We start from the raw sequence: 15,701 nt of genomic DNA, 5'->3' as shown, positions 1-15,701 counted from the left end.
TTTTTAAAAATATTGAGTTGTATGAACTGTTTGTATATTTTGGACATTAACCCATTTGGCTGCATTGTTTGCAAATGTTTTCTCCCAGTCCATAGGTTGTCTTTTCATTTTGCTGATGGTTTGTTTTGCTGTGCATAAAGTTTTAAGTTTAATTAGGTCCCATTTGTTTACTTTTGCTTTTATTTCTTTTGCCTTGGAATACAGATCTAAGAAAATATTGCTATGATTTATGTCCAAGAATGTTTTGCCCAGGTTTTCCTGTAGAAGTTTTATGGTATCGTGTCTTACATTTAGGTCTTTAAACCATTTTGAGTTTATTTGTGTATATGGTGTGAGGGAGTGTTCTGATTCCATTGACACATGAAGTTGTCCAGCTTTCCCAATACCACCTGCTGAAGAGACTGTCTTTTCTCCATTGTATATTCTTGCCTCTTTTGTCAAAGATTAATTGCCTATAGGTGTGTGGTTTTACTTCTGGGCTCTCTATTCTGTTCCATTGACCTAACTGTCTGTTTTTGTGCCAATACCACGCTGTTTTGATTATGATAGCTTTGTAGTATTGTCTGAAGTCTAGAAGGGTTATGCCTCCAGCTTTGTTCTTTTTCCTCAGGATTGCTTTGGCAGTTCTGCGTCTTTTGTGGTTCCATATTAATTTTAGGATTATTCGTTCCAGTTCTGTTAAAAATGTCATGGGTAATTTGATAGGTATGACATTAAATCTGTAGATTTCTTTGGATAGTATGGCCATTTTAACAATATTACTTCTTCCAGTCCAAGAGCATGGGCTAGCTTTCCATTTCTTTGAATCATCTTCAATTTCCTTTATCAATGTTTTACAGTTTTCATCATATAGGTCTTTCACCACTTTGGTTAAGTTTATTCCTAGTTTTTTTTTTGATGAGATTTTAAACAAGATTTTTTTTTTTACTTTTTCTTTCTGATATTTCATTGTTAGTGTAATGGACTGCAACAGATTTCTGTATATTAATCTTGTATCCTGTTACCTTGCTGAATTCATTTATTAGTTCCAATAGTTTTTGTGTGCAGTCTTTAGGGTTCCCTATATAGGGTATCATGTCATCTGCAATTTTACCTCTTCCCTTCCAATTTGGATATCTTTTATTTCTTTTTCTTGTCTGACTGCAGTGGCTAGGACTTCCAATACAATATTGAACAGAAGTGATGAAAGTGGGCATCATCTGTCTTGTTCCTGAATTTAGTGGGAAGGCTTTCAGCTTTTCACTGTTTAGTTTTTTGTTTTGTTTTTTTTGTGTGGTACGCGGGCCTCTCACTGTTGTGGCCTCTCCCATTGCGAAGCACAGGCTCCGGACGCACAGGCTCAGCGGCCATGGCTCACAGGCCTAGCCGCTCCGCGGCATGTGGGATCCCCCCAGACCGGGGCACGAACCCGTGTCCCCTGCACCGGCAGGTGGACTCTAAACCACTGCGCCTCCAGGGAAGACCCACTGTTTAGTTTTATGTTGCCTATGTGTTTGTGGTAAATGGCTTTTATTATGTTGAGATATGTTCCCTCTATACCCACTTTGGTGAGAGATTTTATCATGAATGGATGTTGAATTTTATCAAATGCTTTTTCTACATCTATTGAGATCATCCTATGATTTTTGTCTTCTCTTTTGTTAATGTGGTGTATCACACCGATTGATTTGCATATGTCGAACCATCCTTGGGAACAGGGTCAGATTTGCATCATAGATTTCTTATACAGCAGTGGGAAGATGAATTAGAAAGGAATCATAGGAAGGCTATGAATAGTTCAGCTGAAAGATAAGGGCCTGCACTATTAACAGAGTGAAAAGACAACCCCACAGACTGGGAGAAAATATTTGCAAATCACATATCTGATAAGAGATCAACATACAGAATATATACAGAGCCCCTCGAACTCAACAATACAGTACAAAAATGGGCAAACAACATGAATAGACATTTCTCTAAAGAAGATATACAAATAAGCCAATAAGCAGCACATGGAAAGAAGTTCAACATCACTAATCATTTAGGGAACTGCAAATCAAAACCATAATGAGAGATCACCTCACAACTATTAGGATGGCTACTATTAAAAAAAAAAAGGAAATAGCCAAGTGTTGGTAAGGATGTGGAGAAATTGGAACCTTTGTGCACAGTTGGTGGGAATGTAAAATGGTGCAGCTACAGTGGAAAATAGTTTGTTGGTTCCTAAAAAATTTAAAAATAGAATTACCACAGGATCCAACAATTGAATTTCTGGGAATATACCCAAAAGAACTGAAAGAAGTGTCTTGAAGAGATATCTGCACACCCAATTTCATAAAGGCATTATTCAAAATAGACAAAAATAGAAGTAACCCAAGTGTCTATGGACAGATGAATGGATAAGCAAAATATGGGATATACAATCAGCCCTCCATATTCATGATTTCTGTGTCCACAGACTCATCCAATGTCAAATCCAAATTATTTGGGAAAAAACTTCCAGAAATTTCCAAAGAGCAAAACTTGAATTTGTCTCATGCCACCAACTATTAACAAACCATTTACAATTATTTACACAGTATTTACATATGTATTATAAAGTAATCTATAGATGATTTAAAGAATACAGGACAATGTCTATAAGTTATATGCAAATACTATGCTATTTTATATAAGGGACTTGAGCATCATGGATTTTGGTACCTGTGGGGCATCCTGGAACCAATCCTCTGAAGATACTGAGAAACAACCCTATATACAATGGAATATTATTTGGCCTCAAAAGAAAGGAAATTCTGACACATGCTACAACATGGATGAACTCTGAGGACATTATCCTATGTAAAATAAGCTGATCACAGAAGGACAAATTCTGCATGATTCCACTCATTATGTTCTAGTGTGGTCAAACTCATAGACACAAAGTAGAACTGTGTTTGCCAGGAACTGGGGAAAAAGGGGAAAGGAGAGTTATTTTTTAATGGGTATAGAGTTTCAGTTTTGCAAGATAAACGATTCTGGAAATGGATGGTGGTGATGGTTGTATAATAATATGAAAGTACTTGATACCACTGAACACTTAAAAATGGTTAAGATGGGGAATTTTATGTCATGTGTATTTTACCACAATTAGAAGGAAGAGAGAGAGAGAGAAGAGAAGGGAAGAGGGATAAGAGCCTGAACTAAGGTAGTTGTGATGGATTTGGAGAAAAATCTAGAATGATGCCTACGTTCAGGACTGGGCAGATGACAGTGCCACCAACTGAGATGGGAAATACAGAAGGAAGAAGAGGGTTCGGTGGAAAGAAGTTTAAATTTTATACATGAAATCTGAAGTGCCTGAAGCAGTTATATTGAGGATACCAGACAGATGGTAATTCAACTTATCTACCATGGGGATCCAGGGTGTGTGAAAGAGGAAAGGGAAGGGAAGCTTGGGGGAGGGGGAGAGAGGACGTAAAAAAGGAGGAGATAATGAAGGAGAAAAATTGAAGCGTGAAAATATTTGAAACCTCTATGAAGTAAAATATAATTTCTGGAGCCAGATAGCTGGGTTCTCATCCTAACTTGGCCATTTACTCACTATAGGACTTTGGCAAATTTCTTAGCCTCTCTGTGACTCATTTTCCTCATTTTCCTTTGTAAAATGGAGATAACACCTCAAGGAGTGTTCAAAAAGACTGAGTAATCTAATTTATGTAAAGAACATAAAAGAGTGTGTGAAACACAGTAAGTGCTTCATCAGGTCTTAGCTGTTATTTTCACTATACTGAAGAAAAGTAAAAATGAAATAAAGAAAAGTATTATTTTAGAGACCTGGATACAAAGGAAAGGGTTACCTGTTTTTGTGTTGGACCTTGTTTTGAAAAATGACCAAAGGAGAAGAGCCATGGGAACTAAAGGAAATAAAAAAACCTTTAGTGATATTTTCAAAAATTCATGGAAAATACTTCTAAAGGTCTAATTTCATAGAAATATTACTTACTTTTATGAGGAGTTGCCTTCCAATGCCAAACTTCACAAAGAATAAAAAGAAAAGTCCAGCAAACATCAGCTTAAGAACAGAGGTGACACCTCCCACAGTTACATAAGCAGCATACTGAACCTAGATGAAGAACATAAAGTCAGGATATTACTCCCTACTTTCTTAGACCAGGTAATACAAGCACGATAGCTACTAATAACTTACTCTATAGCCATAAATATTGAACAAAAGCAGTTTCCATTTTATGAATGTGTTATGTTCCAAAAGCTTGTCCAGAAATCAGACACTGGGAGGACATTTTTAAAAAGAAATTATTAAAATGGGCAGAAGGCCTAAATAGACATTTTCCAAAGAAGATATACAGACTGCCAACAAACACATGAAAGGATGCTCAACATCACTAATCATTAGAGAAATGCAAATCAAAACTACAATGAGGTATCACCTCACACCGGTCAGAATGGCCATCATCAAAAAATCTACAAACATGGGCTTCCCTGGTGGCGCAGTGGTTGAGAGTCCACCTGCCGATGCAGGGGACACGGGTTCGTGCCCCGGTCCGGGAAGATCCCACATGCCGCAGAGCGGCTAGGCCCGTGAGCCATGGCCGCTGAGCCTGCGCGTCCGGAGCGTGTGCTCTGCAACAGGAGAGGCCACAACAGTGAGAGGCCCGCATACAGCAAAAAAAAAAAAAAAAAAAAAATCTACAAACAATAAATGCTGGAGAGGGTGTGGAGAAAAGAGAACCCTCTTGCACTGTTGGTGGGAATGTAAATTGATACAGCCACTATAGAGAACAGTATGGAGGTCCCTTAAAAAACTAAAAATAGAACTACCATATGACCCAACTGGGCATATACCCTGAGAAAACCATAATTCAAAAGTAGTCATGTACCACAATGTTCATTGCAGCTCTATTTACAATAGCCAGGACATGGAATCAACCAAAATGTCCATCAACAGATGAATGGATAAAGAAAATGTGGCACATATATACAATGGAATATTACTCAGCCATAAAAAGAAACGAAATTTAGTTATTTGTAGTGAGGTGGATGGACCTAGAGTCTGTCATACAGAATGAAGTAAGTCAGAAAGAGAAAAAAAATACTGTATGCTAACACATATATATGGAATCCAAAAAAAAAAAAGGGGGGGGTTCTGAAGAACCTAGGGGCAGGACAGGAATAAAGACGCAGACGTAGAGAATGGACATGAGGACACGGGGAGGGGGAAGGGTAAGCTGAGGCAAAGTGAGAGAGTGGCATGGAGCTATACACACTACCAAATGTAAAACAGATAGCTAGTAGGAAGCAGCCGCATAGCACAGGGAGATCAGCTCGGTGCTTTGTGTCCACCTAGAAGGGTGGGATAGGGAGGGTGGGAGGGAAAAGCAAGAGGGAGGAGATATGGGGATATATGAATATGTGTAGCTGATTCACTTTGTTATACAGCAGAAACTAACACACCATGGTAAAGCAATTATACTCCAATAAAGATGTTAAAAAAAAAAACTGTTGCAAAAGGTAATTAGCTCCCCCTACTTGAACACACAAGTCCACATAATCTATATAGAAAAAGTCCATAACAATATACCTGAGTTTAACAATTATACATTATAGAGTGTAGACTCCACTTACAATCTCTTCTATAAGAAAATACATTTTTTTTTTAAACTTGAAATAGTTTCCTCTTCAAGTCTCAGCAGTGGGAATAATTACTTCCCTCACCAAATGGAGTAGGATAGTTCTCTAGAGGTAGCAAGGAGATAAGAGAGAAGAACCTAGACACCTGTATAAGCAACAGAAAGAGTATCCTAGCAGCTGAAACTCTCAACAGGACTGTTGGGTGTTTACAATACCAGGATTTCCTATATTGAACTTGCTGCTATTGTGTTACATTAAAAAGGTATTCAGAAGGTCAGATTTGAATTATGGGAGAAGGCTATTACCACCCCCATAAAATGCAAAATGTTCTACACTACTAATTCTTTATGCTTCCAGAAACTGAAACATGCACTATTTTAGCTCTTTCTTTTTTTTCTTTATAAACATAAAAATCCTACATTAAAATGATAGGGGAACTGAAACAAACATAGAATACTCTTTAGTAAAAAATAAATCATATACACTTACAGGTGATTGCTCTAAATTTTCGTGCAAGTAACGCTGAGTCCGCTTCACAACAGATACATCCGCTCCCAAGAAAGGAATGGAATAACTGTTGAGTTCTCTGCAGTAAGAAATTGGCCACCTGCAAGACAGAAGTATGTTGCATCTTCTCCATTTACAGTGACCACAACTTTAACTGGTAAATTTCTGAATAAAAACCTTAACTCTTCTTGAGGCAATTAATAATAACAATAAAGATGGCAGATCTGCTCTTAATTAAAATTTACTTCAGTATTTGTCCTTTGTTCTCTACACCTGCACCCAAACAAGTGACAAGTTGGAATAATGTAGTATTCTTCACACCGTGGGCACTTAACACATATAGTTTAACCATGTTTTATACCCCATCAATTTCCCTAGATAATGATAGAAAGAACACTCATTTCAACAAACTCTGAGTTTAGAGTTCTCACATATAAATACTATTAATAGGTTGATTAATATACATAAGATCATCACATTTTTACTGCATGAAATTTAATTGATGTTTAATTTTGATATTGATAGTGAAGTCATAAAACTGACTTTTTCCAGAATTTTCTCAGAGTCCAAATGTATTATTATATATGAAGTAATTAAACTTAGGGTAACATATTAATTATATTTTATTTATCTTTGAAAACAATCCTGAACTTACTATAAAAGTCTCCAGGCTTTTCTTAGTAGCATATGTTATTAACAGTCAGATAAACAACAATATGGTTAGATAAACTGAAGAATAGATTTTGAGATAATATACCTTCTTTTCAATTTTGGACCAACAATTGGGACAGGCTTCAAATTGGACTCATTTCGTAGTTTTTTCAAATTACTCTGATCTCCAAAACCATAAACTGCTGACTTCCAGGTACCATCATGAATGCATGACCCCTAACAAAATAATTCAAGAGTTAAAGCAACTTGTCTTAGAACTGACACAATATTGTAAATTAACTATACTCCAATAAAATTAAAATATTAGAAGAAACATGTCTTAAGGGATAATTATTAGAATGTAAAACCAAGTAATTTATAATTGATACAAAGAACATTTCACCTCTATTTGAGCAAGGCATAATCCCTTATTTAATAATCTTGTGATAAATTTTTATAACTGGCTAGGCAGCAGTAAAACTCATTAGTTTGATCACATTCACTATTTACACTCTATATGTTATATATTTACGAACATATGCCCTTTCTTCTTTCCTCCTGCCATTATTTATGCTCTTTTTAATAAGTCTCATTTCATCATTTTCACTCAACTATTTATCACTGATTGCTTTAAGCAGAAAAAAAAGAAACACTAAAACCATCAGAAGATTCAGGTTTTCATATAACAGCTTTGATGAAACTGAAAGGTAAAGAGACACCAACCTAATTTCTATTTCAGTACAGATTAATTTCTTCTGTTTGTTAAAACTAAATTAGAGCTAAAAGTCTTAAGAGTTTGATTTGTGAAACTATCCTCAATCTGCACCTAGCCAATTTGACCTACTTGCAAAGATTTCCAAAAATCAGGAGAAAATAGTTTTTTAAAAAACGTTAAGAGTATCTTCTCAGACAAATAAGCCATCAAAAAGGCAAAAACTACATTCCATTTTAAAAACCTTTTATTTGTTGAAAAATAGAAAGAAAAGTGCACAAGACACAAAAGTATAATTTAATATAATTATGAAGCTAACATCTATGTAAACCCAGAAGGCCCTCCTTCTGTCCTGCCTTTGTGGTAATCAAGAAAACTCCTTGCTTTTTTAAGAGTTTTACCACCTAAGTATTCATTTCTAAACGGTGCAGTGAGTTTTGCCCGTTTCTAAATTTTACAGAAATGGAACCATACAATGTATATTCCTTGAGTTTGGCTTCTTTTGCTCAAAATTGTGATGTTAGGATTCATCATGTGTTAGAAGGACCTCCTACTCTGCTGTTGACCTTCCATTTTCTTAATGGTGTCTTGTGATATAAAAAGACATATTCAATTTAAAATTTTAAATGCATTCCACTTTTTTTTATATTTAATGCCTTCCGTGTCTTTTTCAAGCAGTCATTCCCTGTACAACATGGTGACTATAGTTTATATTATATAGAAAATTAGAAATTTGCCAGGAAAGATGATTTTTAAAGTTCTTAGGACTTCCCTGGTAGTGCAGTGATTAAGAATCTGCCTGTCAATGCAGGGGACACGGATTCAATCCCTGGTCTAGGAAGATTCCACATGCCGCGGAGCAACTTAAGCCTGTGCACCAAAACTACTGAGCCTGTGCTCTAGAGCCCGTGAGCCACAACTACTGAGCCCGTGAGCCACACTACTGAAGCCATGCACCTAGAGCCCATGCTCGTCAACAGAAGAAGCCACCGCAATGAGAAGCCCACACACTGCAACGAAGAGTAGCCCCCGCTCGACACAACTAGAGAAAGCCCGCATGCAGCAACAAAGACCCAACACAGCCAAAGATAAATAAATAAATAAATAAATTTTTTAAAACTGTTTATATGCTTAAAAAATAAACATATAAAGAGCTGCTGATAATCAGATTCCAAATAAAGAAAAGATAGTTCAAAAAAAATAAATACAGGTTCGCATCACAAGAAAAAAAACTTAAGAATGGTGATGGATGCTAACTAGTGGTGATCACTTTGTAATATAAACAAATATTGAATTATTCTGTTGTACACCTGAATAGTACAATGTTATATGTCAATTATACCTCAATAAAAATAAATTAACAAAATAAAATATATTTCTGGAAAAAAGAAGCCATTCCTGACCTTGAGGCCATGAAATATGTCATCTTCTAAAAGCTTACTGTTTTGCCTTATGCATTTAGGTCTATAACCCACCTAAACTTGATTTTTGTACACAGTGCGAAGTATGAGTCCAATTTCATTGTTTCCCCATACCCATCGTCTCCTGAAAAAGACCCTTTACCGTAAATCAAGTGCTCATATATGCACAAACTACTCTGAGTTCTTTATCCTAATCTGCTGGCCTATCGATATCTCCCTGCCAATGTAACACTCTGACTTAATAATGTCTTGATATTCAAGAGTATCCTTCTACCTTACTCTCCTTTAAGAAAGTGTTGGCTATTCTTGGCCCTCTGCATTTCCATGTACATTTTAGAATTAGTTTGTCAAATTGCACACTAAAACAAAACAAGCAAGCAAAAAAAAACCTGTTTGCGATTTTGATTGGAATTATATGGGATTATAAATTAATTTAAGGAAAACTGACATTTTAACAAAATCAAGGCTTCCAATCCATGAATATGGTGGATTCTTCCATTTATTTGTCTTCCTTAAGGTCACTCAATAACATTTTATAGTTTTCTTCACAGAAATCTTGTACATTTTATATCCCTTATTCTTAAGTACTTGATTTTTTAATGCTACTATAAATGGTCTCTTTTTTAAAAATTCATTTTCTAACTGTGGCTGGTATACAGAAATGCAACTGGTTTTTATATTACTGTTATATCCAGCACCAATAAAGACGAGAGTGGAAATAAATGAAACAGAGAATAGAAAAACAATAGAGAAAATCAATGAAACCAAAAGGTGGTTCTTTGAAGAAATCAACCAAATTGAAAAACCTTTAGCTAGACTGACAGAGAGAGAGAAAGAAAAAGAAAGAGAGAGAGAACTCAAATTACTAAAATCAGGAATGAAAGAAGGGGCATTACCAACCTTACAGAAATAAAAAAGAGTATAAGGGAATACTATGAACACTGTATGCCAACAAATTAAACAACCTAGATGAAATGGACAAATTCCTAGAAAGACACTGTTATGGATTAAATTTTGTACCCGCCCCAAATTTATATGTAGAAGGCCTAACCCCCGGTACTTCAGAATGTAACCTTATTTACATTGTAAGCAGGGTTGTTGTAGATGTGACTAGTTAAGTTGAGTTCATACATATTGGAGGAAGTGGGCCCCCAACCCCAAACCACTGATGTCCTTATAAAAAGGAGAAATTTGGACACACACACATATGAAGATGAAAGAGAGGTCTGAGTGATGCATCTACAACAAAGGAACACCAAAGATTGCAAGCAAACCACCAGAAGCTAGGAGAGAAACATGGCACAGATTCTCCCTCACTGCCCTCAGAAGAAACCAACCCTGCCAACATCTTAATCATGGACTTCTAGCCTCCAGAACTGTGAGAACAATGTTTCCCTTGTTTAAGCAACCCAGTTTGTGGTACTTTATTACGGGAGTCCTAAGAAACTACTGCAGACACAAACTACCAAAATGGACTTAAGAGTATACAGAAAATCCTAACAACCTATAAGAAGTGAAGACATTGAATTCTTATTACCTCTTCACTGATTTCTAATATAATTTCATTATAGTCTAAAACATACTCTAGAACGGGGGTTGGCAAACTATTTCTGTAAAAGGTCAAACTAAATATTTTAGGCTGTGCAGGCCACATCTGGTCTCTGCTGCGTATTTTTTTTTTATTATTATAGCTCTTTAAATATGTTAAAATTATTCTTAGCTTGCAGCCATATAAAAGTAGGCCATGGGCTGACCCTGCTCTGGAGCTGCACTATCTGGTCTGGAAGCCATTATATAGCATATATGGAACACCTTCATGACTGAGGGAAGATTTACTGGACAGCACTGTCCTTGAGTATATGATTCCAACTCTCTGAAATTCTTTTGAGTCTTGCTTTATGGTCTAATACATAGTCTAAGATTCAATTTTTTATGTAAAGTAACAAAGCTTAAGGGGAAAAGTAGGATAAGGAGTAGAAGGAAAACAATCCTGTGCCAAGGATGCATAGAATCAAGGGAGCTACCTCTGTCCATCCCTGTGAAATTAAGGCTCTGTATTTTGCTTTAAGGGGAATGAGAAGGAGCTGCATTGATTTCGATGTTTTCAAATGTCTCGTCCTGATTAAGGCCCAACTTTGAGTCCTTATAATAATAGGACTTAATAACATTTATTGAGTGATTGTAAAGTGCCAACCACTGTTCTGATTTATATTCATTGACTAATTTAATCCTCATAGCAAACATATGAAGTAGACACTATTATCATCTTCTGTTACAGATCATCTCCTGCTCCTCTTTCGAAAGAAGCCTCTTTTCTAGCTCTGTTTTCTCACTATCTCCCTGTAGTGGACATCTGTTTTTTTGTCAGTCCTGCACTAATTTCCTGCAGGGAATTCTTAATTCCCCTACCCTATGTTCTGCTTACAACACTCTCTTTCCTATTGGGAGTTTGTTACATGTTGTTGAGAAGGGCTTGGCCCTATGATTCCCTCTCCAGAGGCCCATGACCCAGGCCTGGGCAACGTAATTACTCCATTACCCCAGGTCACACTGTTTGGCTCAAGAATGACCAAATGACCCAATACTTGACTAATCTTCCCCATCTTTGAATATTCAAAGTCTGCTAGCTGTTCCTGAGAAATCATGAACCTTATGGACAATGCATACCTGGGGCTGCCAGCACCTTCCCCCCACCCCAATTGTGAGAGCCTACACTGAGGAGCACAGAAGTAATGCAGACTGGAGACTGGAAGAGGAAGAGAAAAAAATGAGTTCCAATAATACCATTTGAACATCCAGATCCAGCCATACTGTTTACTTGCAGATGTTTGGTTACATGGATCAATAAATTCCTTTCTGTTTTGTTGGTTTAAACCAGGTTGGGTTGGCTTTCTAACCCATGTTCCCCAGAGCTCCAAGCATGTCCTTCTTTCTCACTTCTGAGCCTTTGTCTAGGTTGCTGCTTCTCACCTTCCAAATGCTATTCACTTTTCAAGGTTCAACTTAATAAGGCTTCTGTGAGGCATTCCCAAATTACTCAGGCCCACTGTTACTTCCCTTTATTCTGATACTCTAGTGGATATTATCTGTAACCACAAATTTTAGCAAGTTTTACATAGCTCTTCATGTTTATTCATCTGAACCTACAATCCAGACAAATAAAACCATTACTTAAACATGCTCCACTACATCCCACAGTTACATCTTTATTAAACTATTTCCTCTCCCTTATCCACATCTCCTCAGCACCAACCTTTAAAATTCCATATCCCAGCTTCTCCGAAAAGTCCTTGATCTCTGGCCTCCCACCCAGATGTAACTCCCCATTCTCAGAATCCTATAGTATTTCATCTGACCTCTTTAATAACAATTTTTGTCTCCTGCTCATCTAAATTATTCCCTCTTTAAGGGTTTGCATGTTGTTCATTTATGTGTCACACTATCTTGCACTACTATATATACTTGCATTACACAGTATTTGAAATACTGAATATTTTTTAAAGAGAACAAATACTTATACTTATACCTCAAGTATAGACAGAGAATTGGGTTAGACACTACTGGCAGTAAAACTACTATCACAAAACATGGTCCTTTCCCAGAAATGCAACTATCTTATGCTCCCAAATAGACCATAAATTCAGTAAGATTACATTTACATTACACATTTCTTATATGGCCACAAGAGCACCTAACTCCAAGTTAGGCACATAATAAAAATGCACTGATTTGCTCTAAGGTGATAATTTTCTAGGCTGACAACATTCATCACATAACAATGATAGATCTTTAGTGTTAGGATGATGGTAACTCATTCTAATAATGAACTGTGCAGTTTTAAACAAATTCTATTTTAAGTCAAAATAACTCACAGCAATCTTTACTTTTCAAAATTAAACAGTGACTTTCATACACTAAAAATTACAACTGTATATACAATTTAATTAATCGAAACCTTTTTAACAGGCAAGTATCACTTCCAAAATGTTTTTAATATTAACAAAGAAAACACATGACAAACAAAAACTAACCTCAGGTCCTGAATGTATAGTCAGGAAACTTTCCACAGCAGTCAATGTACCTAAAAGAGAAGAAAAATGGTAAAAGTAAAATCAAATAAAAATCTATTAACCCAGGATAAGTAATAATAAGCTATTCCTATTCATTTAGGGAACATTTTTATTAGGCCTACAGCTGATATAATCAGGAAAATCTGTGCTATAACAGTATTATTAGGTTACTGAAAACAGATTTAAGGAGCAGCTAAAGTCAGATAAATTATCAGAAAAATAGTAGTTTAGTATAAATTAACTGCTGGTACTCACAAAATCTTTTCTAGTATTCAAACTAACATTGCAAAAAATCTCTTCCAATAAGGCAACAATTTAGCTCACTGATTCTGGAAGGCCATCAGTTCTCAAAACTACATCTATGGGAATTATTCTATTTTCCAACATGAGAGCTTTCAAGAAGACTCATTAGTAGTGACTTACAATGAATATACAGAAACCCTACCAAAATGGGCCTTTGTGATGGCTTATTAAATACTTAAAGGCTATTTAAATGAAATAAAAATATAATGAGTAAAAACAAAGTAGAAAACCAAGGCCAGAAAAAAAGGGGAGAAATCAATTATATTAACCATGAGGACTAATACGTATGTATAGTGGTTAAGTATTTAATTAATCTTTGAGCTTATCGAGAGCAGTAAGACAAAAGAAAAATATAATGGGCTAGCTAATTCTCAAAATCTGGTAAAATATACCAGTTTGTTAAGAGACAGTATTCCTAGTTTTAATTCCAAGAGAAAATTAAAGCATGGGGCCTTAGAAAGCTGACACTGAGCAAGGTAACAAATAACCACACCATCCACAATGATGTTACAGCAGAAAAGAACTAAAGCCACATAAATATCACTTATCTAACACTGTCAAAAACTAAGAATAGATCATTAAACTCTAACTCACTGGAGAGGATTCTGAGAGTTGTTAAGAGAAAGTGGCCTGGATACATGGCTCTTTGATCTAACCCTGTGCACAGAAAGAACATGTATCGCTTAAGGTAGTATGTAATGAAATGTGAGCCACCTGAATCAACAAATAGCTGGGGTATTTGTTAAATGCTGACTCCTAGGTCTCAGTGTCTGAAAAAAAGTTCTAAAATAAATCTTAAAGTAATATTTCTCCCTTAAAAATAAAAAAGGACCTATTCAAAATAACAACTATTAAATATTTAAGAATAACCTCAATAAGAAACATGTAGGACCACCATGAAAAATACTCTAAACTTTTTCAGTAAATGGAGATTTTTTTAGTAAGTTTTTTAATAATTGGAAATATACCAGATCCATGGGTTGAAAACTAAATAAATATTTTAAAGATGTTCAACTCATGCCCTTCTCTTTATTGGGAATGGTTCCAGCGTTTCATCATTAAGTATGATGTTGGCTACTACTTTCTGACATTCACTGTGTTAAGAAAGTATTCTATTCCTCAATTTCTAAAAATCTAAAATCAATAAATGGCGGGCATGCATATTACCTTTGTTGAGCTTTGGTTTCAGAGTTACCTTTCTAATATAAACTGGAACACTTTCCATAGTTTTAAGCTCTAGAATGGTTTATATAGAACTGGACTTATTTGCTTCAGGTCATTTTATAAAGGGGCACTTTTTATATATGTATAACATTCCACTGTTTTACTATAATAGTGATTTTTTTCCATTCTTATTGTCTCCATTTTATAAATGAGCTAAAAAAGATGTCAAAAACCTTGTTCAATACTTTTTAGCTTTGTTCGTTAAAAAAAATTAGAACTTTCCAATTATAGTATGTGTATAAATTATACTTTAAGATGTATTAATTCCTAAACAAAGCAAGTTTGAATTTATAATGCCTACCAAAAATTTTTTTCCAGAAATTTTTTATAGCTATAACCACAACTAAATTCTAATGGAGAATTCCTTCCTTTAGAACACTTATAGTACTATCCATACCTCAAAAAACAAGTGTCAATATCATTTTCTAACAAGTACAGCTATATTAAAAACAAAGTATGTGTTTTAATACTACCCATTAATAGTTCTGTTTCTTTTCTCAAGAAGATTTTAGTTCACCACAATTACAAACATGAAACACCTCTATTTTAAATTCCATTATTGCTTCTTGATCAATAATTACCATTCATTTTATTTCTGGTATATATTACTCCCAGATCTGCTGGAATGGAGTCAAAGCCACTGCTTCCAATGATATAAGCCCCTTTTTCTGCAGCTTTCTCATGATACTTCCAATACATTAGTTCCAGAAACTAAAGATTCAAGACAAAAGATCTGAATCAGAGCTACAGAGAAACATCTAGACCAAAATTAAATGATTTACCTTTAAAAACAAAGCAATTAAACTGTGAAAATGCTAACCAAGATGGCTCTGCAGTAAAATATTAAGTGTCAAATAGTTGGCACTTACTCAGCAAACATACTCAGCAAACATATGTTCCAGGTGGTGTGAGAGGTATGTAGATCTGACTTAATTCATTTTTTAGAATGACTTTTAAATGCAAAAGCAATACCTATTATGAAAAATTAATATAGAAAAATACAAAGAAAACAAAAAAAAGTTACCCCGAATCACAACTTCCAGATGAACATCATTACAGACATGTATCTGTGCACATATGTAAGTAGAAAGTGGTAGGAAAGGAGGGAACGCAAGAAGGGAATAATTTCTGTTCAAATTCTTTGCCTGTTTTTTTTAAAAACAGTTTTAGATTTACAGAAAAAGATTGAGTACTAGAGAGTTC

At 35.4% G+C, this 15,701-nt stretch overlaps 1 protein-coding gene across 1 annotated transcript in view; it reads right to left on the bottom strand.

Annotated features, from left to right (window-relative positions):
• The window catches only part of SCCPDH (saccharopine dehydrogenase (putative)), a 38,089-nt gene that overhangs the window by 12,734 nt on the left and 9,654 nt on the right, over positions 1-15,701 (bottom strand). The window contains exons 4-9 of the mRNA XM_081225120.1: positions 15,080-15,209; positions 12,933-12,982; positions 6,875-7,005; positions 6,100-6,217; positions 3,965-4,084; positions 3,819-3,875 (exon numbers count right to left, since the gene is read on the bottom strand). Coding sequence (XP_081081246.1) covers positions 3,819-3,875; positions 3,965-4,084; positions 6,100-6,217; positions 6,875-7,005; positions 12,933-12,982; positions 15,080-15,209 — 606 coding nt within the window. The remainder of the gene's footprint in view (positions 1-3,818; positions 3,876-3,964; positions 4,085-6,099; positions 6,218-6,874; positions 7,006-12,932; positions 12,983-15,079; positions 15,210-15,701) is intronic.

This window comes from Mesoplodon bidens (assembly GCF_964165515.1).
Source record: "Mesoplodon bidens genome assembly, chromosome: 2".
NCBI lineage: Eukaryota > Metazoa > Chordata > Mammalia > Artiodactyla > Ziphiidae > Mesoplodon > Mesoplodon bidens.
The sequence above is the reverse complement of the archived record's forward strand: the minus strand, read 5'-3'. Positions and strand labels throughout refer to the sequence as shown.